The 17,609-nt window shown below is 49.4% G+C and overlaps 1 protein-coding gene across 1 annotated transcript in view; it reads left to right on the forward strand.

Moving 5' to 3' along the window:
- Positions 1-17,609, forward strand: part of CPS1 (carbamoyl-phosphate synthase 1) — a 244,199-nt gene that overhangs the window by 118,359 nt on the left and 108,231 nt on the right. The window contains 1 exon segment of the mRNA XM_060257389.1: positions 777-895. Coding sequence (XP_060113372.1) covers positions 777-895 — 119 coding nt within the window.

Here is a 17,609-nt window from a genome sequence, read left to right on the forward strand (position 1 = left end):
TAGCCTGCAGCAAGAGGGCTCGAAATGTCTGGGGTACAACACCCCACCCCATAGCTGTTGCAGCAGCAGCTTAAGCTGAAGCCATGTCCAGGGAATTTCCTTGTGATCTGTGGGAGGATTGGAAAGAGAACCACCACAGCAGGGATGCGATGCCATAAGGACCACCCTCCAGAGCACCCATTTCCACCAGGGGAATGGACCCGTGATCTGGAGATCCTTCGTAATTCCATGAGCTCTTCATCCATCTCAACCCTTCCTGGGGACAGGGAATGCCCTTACATATGGCTTCTGCCAGGGGTCATTTTGTAGAAAAATAGCTGGTAGAGATCGTTAGCATAACTCATTAACATATGCCACTTCCCCCAGCTAAAAGCAACCCAATGCAAGAAAGGAGAGCCCCGGGCGAGCGAGTCCTGCTTGGGCTGGCTAGAGATCCAGCCAGCCCAAGCAGGCCTCACTCGCCTGGGCTCTCCTGGGCTACCCCCCACCCAATCAAAAGGGTGGTGTGGGCTTCTCCAGGGGTTAATGAGGGCTGCTGGGGGCGTGGCAAAGCCCCTGATGACTGACTGGCTGCCCGCTCTCCTAATCCAGGGATTGTTATGCAGCTGCACCTACTATTCAATGGACAAGGTGGGTGGGGAGGAGGAGGGGGAACCCTCAGAAAGGTTCAGGAGCTGTGCTCCGGTGATCTCCTGCTGAATCTGAGGCCTGGCACCTGCTGTAGAAACGAAGGCTCAGGGAGTTGGCAGCAACATATCAGCCTCTCTTTTTGGCAGGCCTTGCATGACAACATCCCCGTGGAGGATATTCATCAGCTGACGTTCATCGACAAATGGTTCATCTACAAGATGCATGACATTGTGAAGATGGAGAAGGATCTGAGAAGCTTCAGCGGGTAAGAGAACTGACGGCCTTCAACGGGTAAGAGAACTGACAGCCTCTGGGGACTTCATGAGCGTGGCCATCTTCCCAGTGTTCTCCGAGATGACAGGCGTTTGCCTCAGCGGAAGTGTTTTTCTTTATCCTTTCTAAGTATTAGCTAAAACCAGCATCTCCCAGTCTTTTCCACGTGGTCATTTTGTAGGCTTACTGACAAGCTGTGGGTGGATTCCAGGCCTAGCTTCTCCCATCTGCTGTCTTTTCCTTTTCTCCTGGGTCACTGTTCTTTTCATAAGAACATCAGAAGAGCTCCCTTCTAGTCCAGCCTCCTGTCTCACACAATGGCCAACCAGTTCCTCTGGAGGGCCAACAACAAGGCAGAGAGGCTGAGACCTTCCCCTGAGAAGAACATCAGAAGAGCCCTGCTGGATCAGACCAGTGAGGGTCCATCTAGTCCAGCCTCCTGTCTCACACAGGGGCCAACCAGTTCCTCTGGTGGGCCAACAACAGGGCAGAGAGGCTGAGGTCTTCCCCTGAGAAGAACATCAGAAGAGCCCTGCTGGATCAGACCAGTGAGGGTCCATCTAGTCCAGCCTCCTGTCTCACACAGGGGCCAGCCAGTTCCTCTGGAGGGCCAACAACAGGGCAGAGAGGCTGAGGCCTTCCTCTGAGAAGAACATCAGAAGAGCCCTGCTGGATCAGACCAGTGAGGGTCCCTCTAGTCCAGCCTCCTGTCTCACACAGGGGCCAACCAGTTCCTCTGGAGGGCCAACAACAGGGCAGAGAGGCCGGGGCCTTCCCCTGATGTTGCCTCCTGGCTCTGGGATTCAGAGGCTTAGTGCCTCTGCATATGGAGGTTCCCCTCAGTCACCATGTGGCTAGTCACCACGGATTGACCTCTTCTCCATGAAGGTTTCTGTAAGAACATGAGAAGAGTCCTGCTGGATCAGACCAATTGTCCATCTAGCATCCTGTATCATGAAGTGGCTAGCCAGTTCCTCTGGAGGGCCAGCAATGGGGCCTAGAAGCCGAGGCTTTCCCTGGATTTCCCCCCCCCCCCTTCCTTTGTGACATCTGGCTCTGACCACTGCCTTAAAGTAGTGTAGTAGTAGCAGCAGCAGCAGTAGTAGTGTAGTAGTAGTAGCAGTAGTAGCAGTAGTAGAAGAAGATGATGATATTGGATTTATACCAATACCAAGAATTTATACCAAGAAGAAGAATATATTGGGTTTATGCGCTACCCTTTTCCTCAAAACAACCCCCCAAAAGGTTGGACTAGGGGGTCCAATTCTATGAGCCCCCAAAGAAGGTGCCCCATCTGCCATTATTTCCAAGTGGAGGGAAGGCATTGAAAAGGCATGTGGTCCCTTTAAACGTGATGGCCGGAACTCCCTTTGGAGTTCAATCATGCTTGTCATACCCTTGCTCCTGGCTCCACCCCCAAAGTCTCCTGGCTCCATCCCCAAAGTCCCCAGTTATTTCTTGAGTTGAACCTGGCATCCTTTGAATTTAGCTTTTCAGTGTGAAGCGGCCTGCAAGCATTTTCTAGTTCCCTTGCTCTCGGCATTCCATTTGTCCGTAAAAGAGAAAGGAGTCTGGCTTGTTCCTTGAGCACATTATGCACAGAAGGAAGCCTACCAGCACAAGAACGGACTTCTTTGGGGAACCACCAGGGGTGGAATTCTAGCAGGGGCTCCTTTGGATATTAGGCCACACCCTCCCCTGATGTAGCCAATCCTCCAAGAGCTTACAAAAAAGAGCCTTGTAAACTCTTGGAGGATTGGCTACATCAGGGGTGTGTGGCCTAATATGCAAAGGAGCTCCAGCTAGAATTCCACCCCTGGGAAGCACAGTTTTCCTTCCTTCTTGCTACTTCTGTCTGATGCAGGAGAAGAAGAGAAGAAGAATTTGCAGATTTATACTCCGCCCTTCTCTCTGAATCAGAGACTCAGAGCGGCTCACAATCTCTTATATCTTCTCCCCCCACAACAGACACCCTGTGAGGTGGGTGGGGCTGAGAGGGCTCTCACAGCAGCTGCCCTTTCAAGGACAACCTCTGCCAGAGCTATGGCTGACCCAAGGCCATTCCAGCAGGTGCAAGTGAAGGAGTGGGGAATCAAACCTGCTTCTCCCAGATAAGAATCCGCACACTTAGCCACTATACCAAGCTAGCTGTACACCAAACCACTACACCAGGGGTGGCCAATGGTAGCTCTTCAGATTTTTTTTGCCTACAACTCCCATCAACCCTAGCCAGCATGGCCAGTGGCTGGGGCTGATGGGAGTTGTAGGCAAAAAAAACATCTGGAGAGCTACTGTTGGCCACCCCTGCGCTACACCAAAGAGAGCCAGAGTGCAGGAGCAGCTTAAAGACGAACAAGGTTTGTGGCAGGGGAGATGCTTTTGTGAGTCACCGCTTACTTCTTCTGTCTAGTGTGTTGGGGGGGGGGGGTTGAAATCTGCCTGGACAGATCCAAAAGGAAAGAGCTTTATGGATCCAGTTTGGTGAAGGGACAGGGAGACTGCTGGGGGGGGGGGGGGGGCACACCTCTTTTGCAAACTGGACCTCCCCCATAAAAAAACCCCAGTGGCTGGAAATCGGGGCTGTGATTAGCTGTCAACAGGCAGCGCGGCTTCCGAGCGGACTCCGTGTGCAGATGATTTGTGGCCCTGGAAGGCAACCAAGGGCAAACCGTGATGGAGAAGAATGCATTTTAATTTATATATTTTACTCAATTTATGTATTTGAGGCAGTGGGGAGAAGGGCTGGGGGATGCACTGATCGTACCGAAGCAGGACTTGGATGCCAAAGACGATCTGCCCCTCCAGTGGCAGTCCCTTTTTTGCATTTCTTTTACATCTTCCTTTGCAGGCAGTAACAACAGAGGGGGAGACGGGGTTTTTTTTGAGCAGGAACGCAGCTCCGGATGGCTTGGCTTCAGGGGGTGTGGCCTAATATGCAAATGAGTTCCTTCTGGACTTCTGCTACAAAAAAGCCATGTGAAACAATGGTGATGTTAGGGGGTGTGGCCTAATATGCAGATGAAGTCCCTGCTGGGCTTTACCTACAAAAAAGCCCTGTGTGAAACAATGGTGATGTCAGGGGGTGTGGCCTAATATGGAAATGAGCTCCTGCTGGGCTTTTGCTACAAACAAGCCGTGTGAAACAATGGTGATGTCAGGGGGTGTGGCCCAATATGGAAATGAGATCCTGCTGGGCTTTTGCTACAAACAAGTCCTCAGGGTAGACTTTCTGGGGAAGCCCCTGAGGCCAACTCTGACCCTCTAGGCTGGCCCTGGGGTGGGGTGGTGGCAAGAGGAAGGGACTAGATCTGTGAGATCCAGGTTGGATTCCTAACTCTTCCATGGAAGCCCGCTGGGTGACCTTGGGCAGTCCTGATCTCTCAACCTTACCTACCTCACAGGGTTGTTGTGTGAGAAAAACAGAGGAGAGGAGGTCAGAATGAAGCAAAATAAAATTTCTTTAAAAATCCATCCCTCAGTCCCACTGATGTAGGGTTGCCAACTCTGGGGTGGGAAATAACTGGATTTTTGGGGGGAGGGGGTGGAACCTGGGGAAGGAGGGGTTTGGGGAGGGGCAGGACCTCAGTAGCGAATAATGCCTTAGACTCCACTTTCCTGAGCAGCCATTTTGTCCTGGTTAACTGTCACCTGGAGATCAGTTCTAATTCCAGGAGAGCTCCAGCCACGACCTGGAGGGTGACAGCCGTATGGACAGAAGGACTTCCTGTCAGTGGAAGAAAGAGGAGCCAAAGAAGCTGAGGGGGCAGTGGGAAAGAAAGAAGCTTATGAAGAATAGGATGGCCCCTTCCATGTTTCACGCGCCGCTTTGTCAGGGGATGCGTTCATCGTCTCTGAAGCTTCCCCACAGCAGCCAAACCACTTATCCCCCCCCCCCCGTCTTCTTTTCCTTATCGTTGGTCAGTGACTCGTGTGGCACTCCTTCCCAGATTTTTGACAGTGGGACAGAGCTTTCTTCCTGCTCCTGTTAGTAGCAGAAATTCTCCACAGAACAGCATGTGTTGTGGTGGTGGTGGTGTGGGGGGAGAGGAGGGCCAATAGCAAGGCCGACCCACTTCACCATTAGGCATCCCATTAGGTTCTCCCACTCAGGAGGTCCCCAACCTGCTATCCCACATTGGGCCAGCGGGGGGATCCACTCCCAATGTTGCTGCCGTGATGACGTCATCATGCTGGCAACATCGCGTGCCGGCCGCTCTAGGAGATTCCGGGAAAACTCTATGGTTTTCCTGGATGCTCTAGCAATTTGGTTTTAAACAATTTTATTGATAACATATGGTAACAATATCTAGTTATATCATTACTATCTCTAACCCATATGATATTTCCCAATCCCCCCTCCCTCTGTTACTTAAATTCAGTTATAAAGGTACCCTTAACCAATCAAAGTTCAATATCTTTCTTTTCCCATATTCTTGTTAAAAAATTGTCCAATGTCTTTTTGCATTCCACTCTTTCTCTATATATCCTCTAAATTTCTTCCATTCCTTTTTAAACACCTCCAAATCATAGTCTCTTAAAGTTCTTGTTAATTTATCCATCTCACTCCACGATAAAACTTTCACAATCCAATCCTATTTCTCTGGTATTTTTTCTTGCTTCCACAACTGTGCATACAATGTCCTAGCAGCTGAGAGCAAGTACCAAATTAGAGTTCTATCTTCTTTTGGAATTTTTTCTATTTGTAATCCCAGCAGAAAAGTCTCTGCAACTTTCTTAAAGTCGTATCCCAAGATCCTAGCAATTTGGGAGGGAAACTCTATGGTAGAAGAAGAAGAGGAAGACTGCAGATTTATACCCCGCCCTTCTCTCTGAATCAGAGACTCAGAGCGGCTTACCATCTCCTGTATCTTCTCCCCCTACAACAGACACCCTGTGAGGTGGGTGGGGCTGAGAGAGCTCTCCCAGAAGCTGCCCTTTCAAGGACAACTCTGCAAGAGCTATGGCTGATCCAAGGCCAATGCAGTAGCTGCAACTGGAGGAGTGGGGAATCAAACCCGGTTCTCCCAGATAAGAGTCTAAGCACTTAACCACTACACCAAACTGGCTCTCAAACTGGTACCACCAGAGGTCGCAGGGGACTTGGCAACTCTAGTGATTGCCTGGGTGCCATGGGTGAAGGGGGGCCCCCCAAACCAGCCCCGTTGCTACAACACAACTGTGGGCCAAGTGAGCAGCCCTCGGCAAGCCAGCATGGCGTTGTGGTTAAGAGCAGCAGACTCTAATCTGGAGAGCCGGGTTCAATTCCCCTCTCCTCCACAAGAAGCCCACTGGGTGACCTTGGGCTTGTGGATGCCAGCCTCTAGGTGGGACCTGGAGATCCCCTGGAATTACAGCTCATCTCCGGATGACAGAGATAAGTTTCATTGGAGAAAATGTTTTTTTTGGAGGGTGGACTCTGCGGCATTGCACCCCACTGAGGTCCCTGTCCTCTCCAGGCTCCACCCCCAAAGCCCCAGGAATTTCCCAGCCTGGATCTGGCATCCATGCCCCCAGCCCCTCGCTGGTCCCAGTTCACTCAGAACTCTCTCAGCTCCACCGACCCCACAAGGAGCCTGTTGTGGGGAGAGGAAGGGAAAGATGATTGTAAGCCACTTCGAGACTCCTTCAGGTAGAGAAAAGTAAAGTATAAAAACCAATTTCTCCTCCTCCTCCTCCTCTTCCTCCTCCATTCCCCACTCCACTGGGGACTTGGGCCCTGTTCACACAGCATGTTGAGTTCGTCTTAAACTGACCCGGTTCTGTTCCGAATTTCTTTGTTCTGGATATTATCGATCAGGCTGCCATACTGCAATTCGAATCACTCCGCAGGGAAACCATCTTCTGCCGTCCACACGACGGCACCATGCAGTTCTTTTCCCCCCTCCACTATTATGCGCATGCGCGCAATATGCGTAGAGGTTAAAACATTATGCGGTTATGCGCATATCGCTAAGTAGTAAAAAAAAAAAAATGGTGGCTGTAAACCGGATGTCTGATGCTCCTTTTGCTCTGGGACAGCCTTCAGACATCCGGAAGTTGGTTAATATCGCAGAACTATCCAGATGGAGAAAACTGCGAGGTGAAACCACAGGACTCAAAAAACACTGCAAAGGAGCAGGTAACAAAATAATCTGGTTCCAAGAAGGATTGGGGGCAGTTACCACGAGTTAATACCGGGAGGCAGATGCTGCTGTCTGATTATACTGTGCGTCTGAACAGGGTCATAGTGTGCCAAAAATCCTTTCCCTGTTACATGAAATGCATTGATTTACCATACTTTGGCTCGGATTACTCTTATTCCTATTTCAGTTAGCCCATAGCATGACCATCTGTTACCACTGTTGCGATTTTTGTTTTCATGATTTTATGTATTTTTATGAATACTTGTTGTCTATTGTTATTGAAATTATTGAAATTACTGCAAATCATAGAATCATAGAGTTGGAAGGGACCTCCAGGGTCATCTAGTCCAATTCCCTGCATAATGCAGGAAACCCACACATACCTACCCCAAATTCACAGGATCTTCATCGCTGTCAGATGGCCATCTAGCCTCTGTTTAAAAACCTCCAAGGAAAGAGAGCCATCACCTCCCGAGGAAGCCTGTTCCACTGAGGAACTGCTCTAATGGTCAGGAAGTTCTTCCTAATGTTGAGCCAGAAACTCTTTTGATTTAATTTCAACCCATTGGTTCTGGTCCTACCTTCTGGGGCCATAGAAAACAATTCCACGCCCTCCTCTATAGGACAGCCCTTCAAGTACTTGAAGATGGTGATCATATCAGCTCTCAGCCGCCTCCTCTCCAGGCTGAACATGCCCAGCTCCTTCAACATTTCCTCATAGGACTCGGTCTCCAGACCCCTCACCATCTTCATCACCTTCCTCTGGACCCATTCCAGCTTGTCTATATCCTTCTTAAAATATGGTGCCCAAAACTGAACACAATACTCCAGGTGAGGTCTTTCCAGAGCAGAGTAAAGCGATACCATCACATCACATTATCTGGACACTGTACTTGTGTTGATATAACCCAAAATTGCATTTGCCTTTTTAGCCACCTCATCACTCTGTTGACTCATGTTCAGTATATGATCCACTAAGACCCCGAGATCCTTTTCACACTTACTACTTCTAAGACAAGTCTCTCCCATCCTATAACTGTGCAGATAATAAACTAATTCTTGGCTCAGCCCTGCCCTGAGGTTCAGGGCAAAAAGTGAATGGTGGGTTTGGAGCAGGGTCGGGGAATTCTTGAAAATGCCACCCCCTTTCATGATTAAAAACATATCCCTGCATCCCGCCCCACAGAGAGTGGTTTTGGAACTGCAATAACCAGCATCATTCAAAGTCTTACAGCGTGGTTGGTTGGCTTGCCAGGCTTGGAGTTCTTCTAGCTACGAATAATTTTTTTTAATACAAAAAAAAGCACAGAATCCCAGCATGAAAAAAACAGAACAAAACAGGATAGGCCAACTTGCTGACTCCACGGCCCATATGTTGCAATGTGACCCTCCGCTCTTCCAAAAGCAATGATTCTTGGAGCATTGGAATATAAATTGGCTTCACTCCGTAATGCGACTGTATTAAATAAAGCGCAATGGATGGCAATAAATTGAAGATCAAGGCTGTTTGTCAGTCGCCCGGCTTTGCTGACATGGGCATTCTCTTTGTCGTTTTATGAGGCCGGCGGAGCCTCCTTCTTGAGTTATTGTCTTCGGGGTTTGCTCCAGTTATGCGCTGAGCACTTGCCTGTCTTTGTGGTTCGGCCGCGTGAGGGTGCTCGAGTCTCACAGTCGGCCAGATGTGGCAGGAAAGGAACTTGGCGGAAGGGTCCCGATGATTGTTACGGAACAGCCTTTCATCTCGTCTTTGTTCTGCTCTTTTGACAATCTGTAAATTTTTAATTGAGCGGTTCTCATCTCAGCCAGAAAGTGAGCTGGACCGTTAGCCGTGCACAGGCAGAAATGACTACGGGAGAAGAGAAGAAATGTGGCAATTGATTATTTACCGTTTGGGATGCAGACGGTAATTTCCCCACCAACTTCCTTGCTACGTTTTATTGTTTCACTCCAGAGCAAATGAATTGCGTGTGTTACTGATGCTGAAATGAAGCAGGTTTTTTTTCCCCCTCACTGTTTTCTTTGGATACAATCAAGATGTGACTGGGTTGCCTTACAGCCCAATCCTGAACGGTTTGGTTTTTTTAAAAAAAACCCTCCTAAACCCATTGACTCCAGTGGACTTAGAAGGGTTTCTCTTTGATTTGTATCGCACTGCTATATATTTCGAATGACTAAGCGTGATATGCACAGTAGCTTTCCTTTCAGTGTATGTAGGGAATTTTGCTGTTTCCTCTAACCCATGTTGGACTCATGAAAGGGTCAAAACAGAAATACTGTAATCCACACGTGTTCGTTTGCAGTTGCAGTGGTCTTCTGGATCTCTGTTGGATGCTAGCACAGATAGATAGATTTTTTTGGAGCAGGAACTCCTTTGCATATTAGGCCACACACCCCTGATGTAGCCAATCCTCCTGGAGCTTACAGTACATAAGAACATAAGAGAAACCATGTTAGATCAGGCCAATGACCCATCCAGTCCAACACTCTGTGTCACATAAGAACATAAGAGGAGCCCTGTTGGATCAGGCCAGTGGCCCCTCCAGTCCAACACTCTGTGTCACATAAGAAAATTTATATATATATATATATATATGTGTGTGTGTGTGTGTGTGTGTGTGTGTATATATATATGTACACACACAAATGTTGTTACCATATGTTACCAAATAAAATTGTTTTAATAAAAAAAATGGGGGGCGGTTTTCTTTTTCTTTAATCAAACCAGGCGACCCGCACCAGACAAATATGGGAAGCCAGCTTGGATGGGAGGAGTCTGCTGTCAATCAAGGAGGTGCTGACCTCCCCCCTTTATCTCTGGCTCGATCTGTTTTTTTGCCCTTCACTGTCACAGAAGGAGACTTAAGATTCTGCCTCCAACCGCCCTCCCCCTCCCAATATCTATAGGCAAGACAGACTGCCAGTCCCATGTGTGAGTTGAAGTCTGGGCTTCTGCTTTTATTCCATTTCAACAGTCCTGCCCACCTGCCCACTGCCTAGGTGCCCCCCGGCATAGTTTTTCCTGTCTGTCGGGTCAAGCGCCCCAAATCGGGCCAGGAGGGGGAGCTAAGGTAGACCTGCTTGAGCCTGGGGTCCCTGTCTCAAGGGGAGAGATGGTGGCTCAGTGGTAGAGCATCTGCTTGGTAAGCAGAAGGTCCCAGGTTCAATCCCTGGCATCTCCAACTAAAAAGGGTCCAGGCAAGTAGGCATGAAAAACATCATCTTGAGACCCTGGAGAGCTGCTGCCAGTCTGAATAGACAAGACTGACTTTAATGGACCCAGGGTCTGATTCAGTAGAAGGCAGCTTCATATGTTCATAACAAAGTGTTTAGTTCAGGGGTAGCGAAACCACAGCTCAGGAGCCACATGCTGCTCTTTCACACATATTGTGTGGCCTTCGAAGCCCCCATTGCTCCATCGGCTTGCTTGAAGAATGCATATCTCTCTTTAAATCACTTCTCTCTTTAAATCAAGCCTGATCCGGCCCTTGGGCACATGTTTGACACCCATGGCTTAGACAATGAAGCACCTTCCAGCTTAGGGAGGGATGATGTCACAACTCAGGGGGGTCTTACCAATTGCTGCCACCACTCTGGGTTAAGGGTCTCCCTTGAGAAGGCCCAGAGTCCCCTCCCAAGCCCTTCAGGCCTCCATTAGCTAGACCACATAATGGGCGTGAGGACCAGGCAGAGTAAACAACAGCAAAAAGGTTTATTTCAGTGCAATATAAATTAACAAGGTGCAGAAAACAGTAAAAGGATGAAGGGAAAATAAACAAATGCCCTAACACGTCTATCTATACAGTCCCTACTGTAAACCAACACTTACCCCCTTGGGTAAGGGCCTTTACCCTGCTTCCAGCTCTCCAGGCTACAGCCTGCCTCCAGCTAAGCCTCCCAGGGAAAGAAGATCCTCTTCCTGTGCTTAGCCTTTATATATTCTCTTCCCAGGCCCCACCCTTCTCTGGGCCTCTTTCCCTCCAAAACCTTTGCTACCCAATCAGAGGGACAGAGGGGATCCTGGGAGTTGTAGGCTTTTCCCAGTAACTCCTAAGCAGGCTTCCCTGGGGCCTGCAGGCCTCGCTATGCTCAGGATCATGACAGATGACTTTCAACTTTAAAAAGGTAAAGGTAGTCCTCTGTGCAAGCACCAGTCATTTCTGACTCTGGAGCGACGTCACATCATAACGTTTTCGCGGCAGACTTCTTACCAGGTGGTTTGCCATTGCCTTCCCCAGTCATCGACACTTTCCCCCCAGCAAGCTGGGCGCTCATTTGACCGACCCCGGAAGGATGGAAGGCTGAGTCAACCTGAAGCTGGCTACCTGAACCCAGCTTCCACTGGGATCGAGCTCAGGTCATGAGCAGAGAGCTCGGACTGCAGTACTTCACCTTGACCACTCTGCGCCACAGGGCTCCTTCGGTCAACTTTAGGGAGCAGGTTTTCTAGGGGAAGAGAGCAGAGGACCTGCACTTTCTCCCCTCTGTCACTTTAACTCCAAGTTATTCTGCTGCTCCCAGCTACGGCGTGACTAGAACCTTGGTTCTTCTAAACATCCTTCTAAACCTTCCAAAAGAATTTGTACTGAAATGGGAGTAAATGTCGGGAAGGCAAATGAGTGAAAGTAACTCCCCTCCTCCCTACAAATATAGAATCCCGGGCCGTTCTTGGCTTTTTGCATTAGTGGATAAATGAAGAGGCTATGAAAATGCGCTTTGACTTCCGCTGAGGGTAGAGTCCCGCACACCCCATCGAGTGGCACTTCAGCGACGGTGGCCCACAGGAAAGCGTGTTGAGTGATGGAAACGGGTCTTGGCACCTTTGCGCGATCCCCGGAGCTCTTCCCAGTCCCCCGTCTTTGTCTGCTCCCCCGTGTGGATTTTGCTGCGCTGTGGGACTGTTTTCCAGCTTGAAAATAACCCCCTGTGACTTGACTTTAGATCTCGGAGCGACGTTTTAATGTGACCAGACGGGCACTGGCAACTTCCCCACTGCTTTGCCGTGCATTCCTGCAAGCTGCAATGTGCTTCTTCGGTTACAATTATTATTAATTGGTTGTGTTACAGAAGCGCCAGGAGGCCGGGTCGTGATTTGTGCCTCTGGAACGTATCATCTCTTTTAGAAACCAGATGCTCTATTTGGCTAGATCCGTTAGGCAAATAAAGCGACCGCGGTGTGATTAAACCCTTTTAAATAAATTAGTTTAAAGAAATGATACTAGGCAGGACTTCTTTCATAGAAAAAGCCCAACAGGAATTCATTTGCATATTAGGCCACATCCCCGGATGTCACCATTGTTTTGTGCAGGGCTTTTTGTTGGGAAAAAACCAACAGGAACTCATTTGCATATTAGGCCACATCCCCTGATGGCACCATTGTTCCATGCAGGGATTTGTGTGTGTGTGTGTGTGGGGGAAACCAACAGGAACTCATTTGCATATTAGGCCACATCCCCCGATGGCACCATTGTTCTGGGCAGGGCTTTTTTGTAGGAAAAAACCAACAGGAACTCATTTGCATATTAGGCCACACACCTGATGTCACCATTGTTCTGTGCAGGGCTTTTTTGTAGAAAAAGCCAACAGGAACTCATTTGCATATTAGGCTACCCCCCTACCGGATATAATGCTAGCCAGAACTGCATTCCCCAAATGCTCTAGGATACCATAGAGTTTTACCGCAAATCCTAGAGCATCTGCAAAGTGTCGTGCCTGGCATGATGATGTCACTTACGGGCTCTTTGAGAAAAGAGTGGTGGAGGGACTTGGCAAACCTACCAGAGGGCTATCCGCCTCATGTGGTCCCTCCTGGTCGTTGCAAGGAGAAGGGCCCTGTGTGTGAGACAGAGGGTGTGGAAGGAAGCTGTTCCCTGAGTACACAATCTGCACTTCAAAGGGATAATGGCAGAAGAGAAAGGAAGGGTCAGTGCAAGTGAGATCACCAGGGCTTTCTTTGGTAGCAGGAACTCCTTTGCATATTAGGCCACACCTCCCTGATGTAGCCAGTCCTCCACGAGCTGACAGTAGGCCCTGTGATACGATCCCTGTAAGCTCCAGGAGGATTGGCTACATCAGTGGGGTGTGGCCTAATATGCAAAGGAGTTCCTGCTACAAAAATAAAAAGCCCTGGAAATCACACAAGAGATTTAGCCTGGCCTCACCACGCTAGCTTCTTAGCCTGTCGTCACGGAGACAGAGGACAGTGCCTTCCCTCCCAACAGCTGACAAGTTCAGATTCAGCCCCTGGTGCATTTCCGCCCCCCTCTGGGCAATTTCATCTACCTAGTGGCCCGCCAGGTTTTTGTTGTTGTTGAGTATTTGCATTTGGGCATGTGTATGTGTGCCTGGAAGTCATGGTTGACTTCTGGTAACCCCTAGCGGGGCTGGGGTATTTCAGAGAGCTGGCTTGCATGCCTGCCTCTGCGTCACAACTTTGGTACTCCTTAGAGGTCTTCCATCCAAATACTATCCAGGGCTGACCCTGCTTCGCTTCTGAGAGCTGACGAGATGGGGCTTGCCTGGGCTATCCGGGTCAGGAACGTGGCCCCCCAAATTTTGAGAAGGTTCGGCAGAAAGTTGCCTATGCTTTCACTCAAAAGACAAAAAAAAAAGCTTCAGGTTTTCACGTTGCACACAGCAATCACGGGTTAGAGGGGACAGAGAGAGAAGTCCTTTTCTCCCTTTCTCACAATAAGAGAACTCGTGACCACTCCATGAAATTGCTGAGCAGTCGGGTTAGAACGGATAAAAGGAAGTCCTTCTTCACCCAAAGGGTGATTACCATGTGGAACTCACTGTCATAGGAAGTGATGGCAGTGACAGGCATAGCCAGCTTCAAGAGGGGATTTGATAAACATCTGGAGCAGAGGTCTATCAGTGACTCTTAGCCACAGCGTATTGTTGGAACTCTCTGTCTGGGACAGGGGTGCTCTGTATTCTAGGTCCTTAGCAAGGGTACAGTGGGAGGGCTTCTAGTGTCCTGGCCCCACTGGTGGACTTTCTGATGGCACCTGGTTTTTGGCCACTGTGTGACACAGAGTGTTGGACTGGATGGGCCATTGGCCTGATCCAACATGGCTTCTCTTATGTCTGGGGCAGTGATGCTCTGTATTCATGGTGCTTGGGGGGCAACAGTGGGAGGGCTTCTGAAGTTCTGGCTGCACTGATGGACCTCCTGATGGCACCTGGGGATTTTTGGCCACTGTGTGACACAGAGTGTTGGACTGGATGGGCCACTGGCCTGATCCAACATGGCTTCTCTTATGTTCTTAGGTCTGGGGCAGCTATGCTCTGTATTCTTGGTGCTTGGAGGAACAACAGTGGGAGGGTTTCTTGAGCTCTGACCCTGCTGGTGGACCTCTTGATGGCCCCTTGGCTTTGGCCACTGTGTGACACAGAGTGTTGGACTGGGTGGGCCATTGACCCAATCCAACTTTACTTCTCTTATGCACTTCTGTTCTTATGCATCTGTCTTTTTTTATTTTGTGTGAAACGCACACGCAGGATGTAAAAGTTCCCACGGGCCTGCAATGCAGCGCCTGAGCGCTCTGTCACTTGGAAACTCTTGGTTTTAGATCTCAGCAACTTTATTGGGAACCAGACCGTAATACTTCTGTGGGGCAAAATTATAATTTTGCATCCTGTACTTCAGAGCGACCTCTAAGCATACAGATGTCATCCATCGCCAAAGCTAGCTAAAAGCGATGCAAGTGCACGGTTAAAAGTCCTGATGGTGTTCCGAAATAACGTTAAAAAGGTTGGGCGTCTGCAAAGAAAAAGCCAAGCATGTGTTTGCCTGTCTGGCAGCGTGCATCTCCAGTACGACACACATAGTTAATACCGTGTCCCCTGTGGAACTGTAGCATAGAAAACCTGCAAGGCAAACGTATTTGGAGCATGTCGTGGTGTTGGTGAAGTCTAGGAAGGGAAACTGTGGGCTGGGAGGGGGGTTCAAAAGCCCTTCCACCCCTTCTCTGCGTTAATTTACCCTCTCCTGAAATGGTTTTTCAGGGAAAAGGTTCGATTAATCACCTTTGCTTTAACATGTAATTAGGCCTTTTGTTACATACTCATACAGTTCTGGGAGGCATGGGTGCATCTGGAAGGCACGGGTGCAAAAGGACAGGCTTCCCTTGTTCAGAAATGTCTCCCAGCGCTTAGAAAGACGAATTCTTTTCTTACAATATCTTCCGTTTTATTTACGCATTGGAGGCTTGTAGCTCGGTCCATCTAAGATGGCCCCGCCTGCAGTCTTTAACTCCAACCTCCAACAAAGTTTACCTCGAGCGACCACTGAATTATCTTTCACATGGTCGGGGCTGGCCTGCCCACTAGGCAAACTAGGCATTTGCCTAGGGCGCCGGCAGGGCGGGTACACCAAAATTGGCCATCGCCCCGCCCCTATTTGCCTCCCCTTTGCAATTTTAATGCCCAGGAACTGGCGGTGAAGCACCGTGCTCCTGGGAGTCCTTAAAGGCCGCTCCCCGCAGATCAGCTGATCGACGGGTAAAGGGGAGGAGGCAGCGGCGCAGATGCTCTTTCAGCAGCTTGTTTGTCCTTCCCGCTGCTGCTGCCCCAGCGCTGATTGTCCTGAGCATCCCAGAAGGCCGACATAGGAGTAGCTGACCTCCATGCTGCTTTACCCACCAATCAGTTGATCGGCAGGGAGAGGGGGTGGCCTTTAAAGAGCCCTGGGAGCATGGTGCTTCACTGCCCGTTCCCAGGTATTAAAATTGTGAGAGAGGGGGAGGAGCAGGTGCCATGGGGGGGGGAGCAGAGTGGCGTGGTGTGGGGAAGGTGGCGGGCAGCGAGGCTGCCTGGGGTGCCATGCGCCCTAGGGCTGGCCCTGCACATGGTGACTTGTGGTAACCCAACCAACACTTTTTCTTAGACTGCAGGTGTTTTGGAAGGAGGAATGATTTTGCAGCATCTGCAGGAAATATAATCGGGTATCCTGATGAGATGGGATGCGGCAGGATTAGAGTGACGGGCAGCTTCATTCACTTTGTGTTTGGATTTAGATGTCACAGTAGACATAAGAACATAAGAGAAGCCATGTTGGATCAGGCCAGTGGCCCATCCAGTCCAACACTCTGTGTCACATAAGAAAATAAGAGAAGCCATGTTGGATCAGGCCAATGGCCCGTCCAGTCCAACACTCTGTGTCACATAAGAACATAAGAGAAGCCCTGTTGGATCAGGCCAGTGGCCCATCCAGTCCAACACTCTGTGTCACATAAGAGAAGCCATGTTGGATCAGGCCAGTGGCCCATCCAGTCCAACACTCTGTGTCACATAAGAACATAAGAAAAGCCATGTTGGATCAGGCCAGTGGCCCATTCAGTCCAACACTCTGTGTCATATAAGAACATAAGAGAAGCCATGTTGGATCAGGCCAGTGGCTCATCCAGTCCAACACTCTGTGTCACATAAGAACATAAGAGAAGCCATGTTGGATCAGGCCAGTGGCTCATCCAGTCCAACTCTCTGTGTCACATAAGAACATAAGAGAAGCCATGTTGGATCAGGCCAATGGCCCATCCAGTCCAACACTCTGTGTCACATAAGAACATAAGAGAAGCCATGTTGGATCAGGCCAGTGGCTCATCCAGTCCAACACTCTGTGTCACATAAGAAAATAAGAGAAGCCCTGTTGGATCAGGCCAGTGGCCCGTCCAGTCCAACACTCTGTGTCACATAAGAACATAAGAGAAGCCATGTTGGATCAGGCCAGTGGCCCATCCAGTCCAACACTCTGTGTCACATAAGAACATAAGAGAAGCCATGTTGGATCAGGCCAGTGGCCCATCCAGTCTAACACTCTGTGTCATATAAGAACATAAGAGAAGCCATGTTGGATCAGGCCAGTGGCTCATCCAGTCCAACACTCTGTGTCACATAAGAACATAAGAGAAGCCATGTTGGATCAGGCCAGTGGCTCATCCAGTCCAACTCTCTGTGTCACATAAGAACATAAGAGAAGCCATGTTGGATCAGGCCAATGGCCCATCCAGTCCAACACTCTGTGTCACATAAGAACATAAGAGAAGCCATGTTGGATCAGGCCAGTGGCCCATCCAGTCTAACACTCTGTGTCATATAAGAACATAAGAGAAGCCATGTTGGATCAGGCCAGTGGCTCATCCAGTCCAACACTCTGTGTCACATAAGAACATAAGAGAAGCCATGTTGGATCAGGCCAGTGGCTCATCCAGTCCAACTCTCTGTGTCACATAAGAACATAAGAGAAGCCATGTTGGATCAGGCCAGTGGCTCATCCAGTCCAACACTCTGTGTCATATAAGAACATAAGAGAAGCCATGTTGGATCAGGCCAGTGGCTCATCCAGTCCAACTCTCTGTGTCACATAAGAACATAAGAGAAGCCCTGTTGGATCAGGCCAGTGGCCCATCCAGTCCAACACTCTGTGTCACATAAGAGAAGCCCTGTTGGATCAGGCCAGTGGCCCCTCTAGTCCAACACTCTGTGTCACATAAGAACATAAGAGAAGCCATGTTGGATCAGGCCAATGGCCCCTCCAGTCCAACTCTCTGTGTCACATAAGAACATAAGAGAAGCCATGTTGGA

The sequence above is a fragment of the Heteronotia binoei genome, chromosome 16 (assembly GCF_032191835.1).
Source record: "Heteronotia binoei isolate CCM8104 ecotype False Entrance Well chromosome 16, APGP_CSIRO_Hbin_v1, whole genome shotgun sequence".
NCBI lineage: Eukaryota > Metazoa > Chordata > Lepidosauria > Squamata > Gekkonidae > Heteronotia > Heteronotia binoei.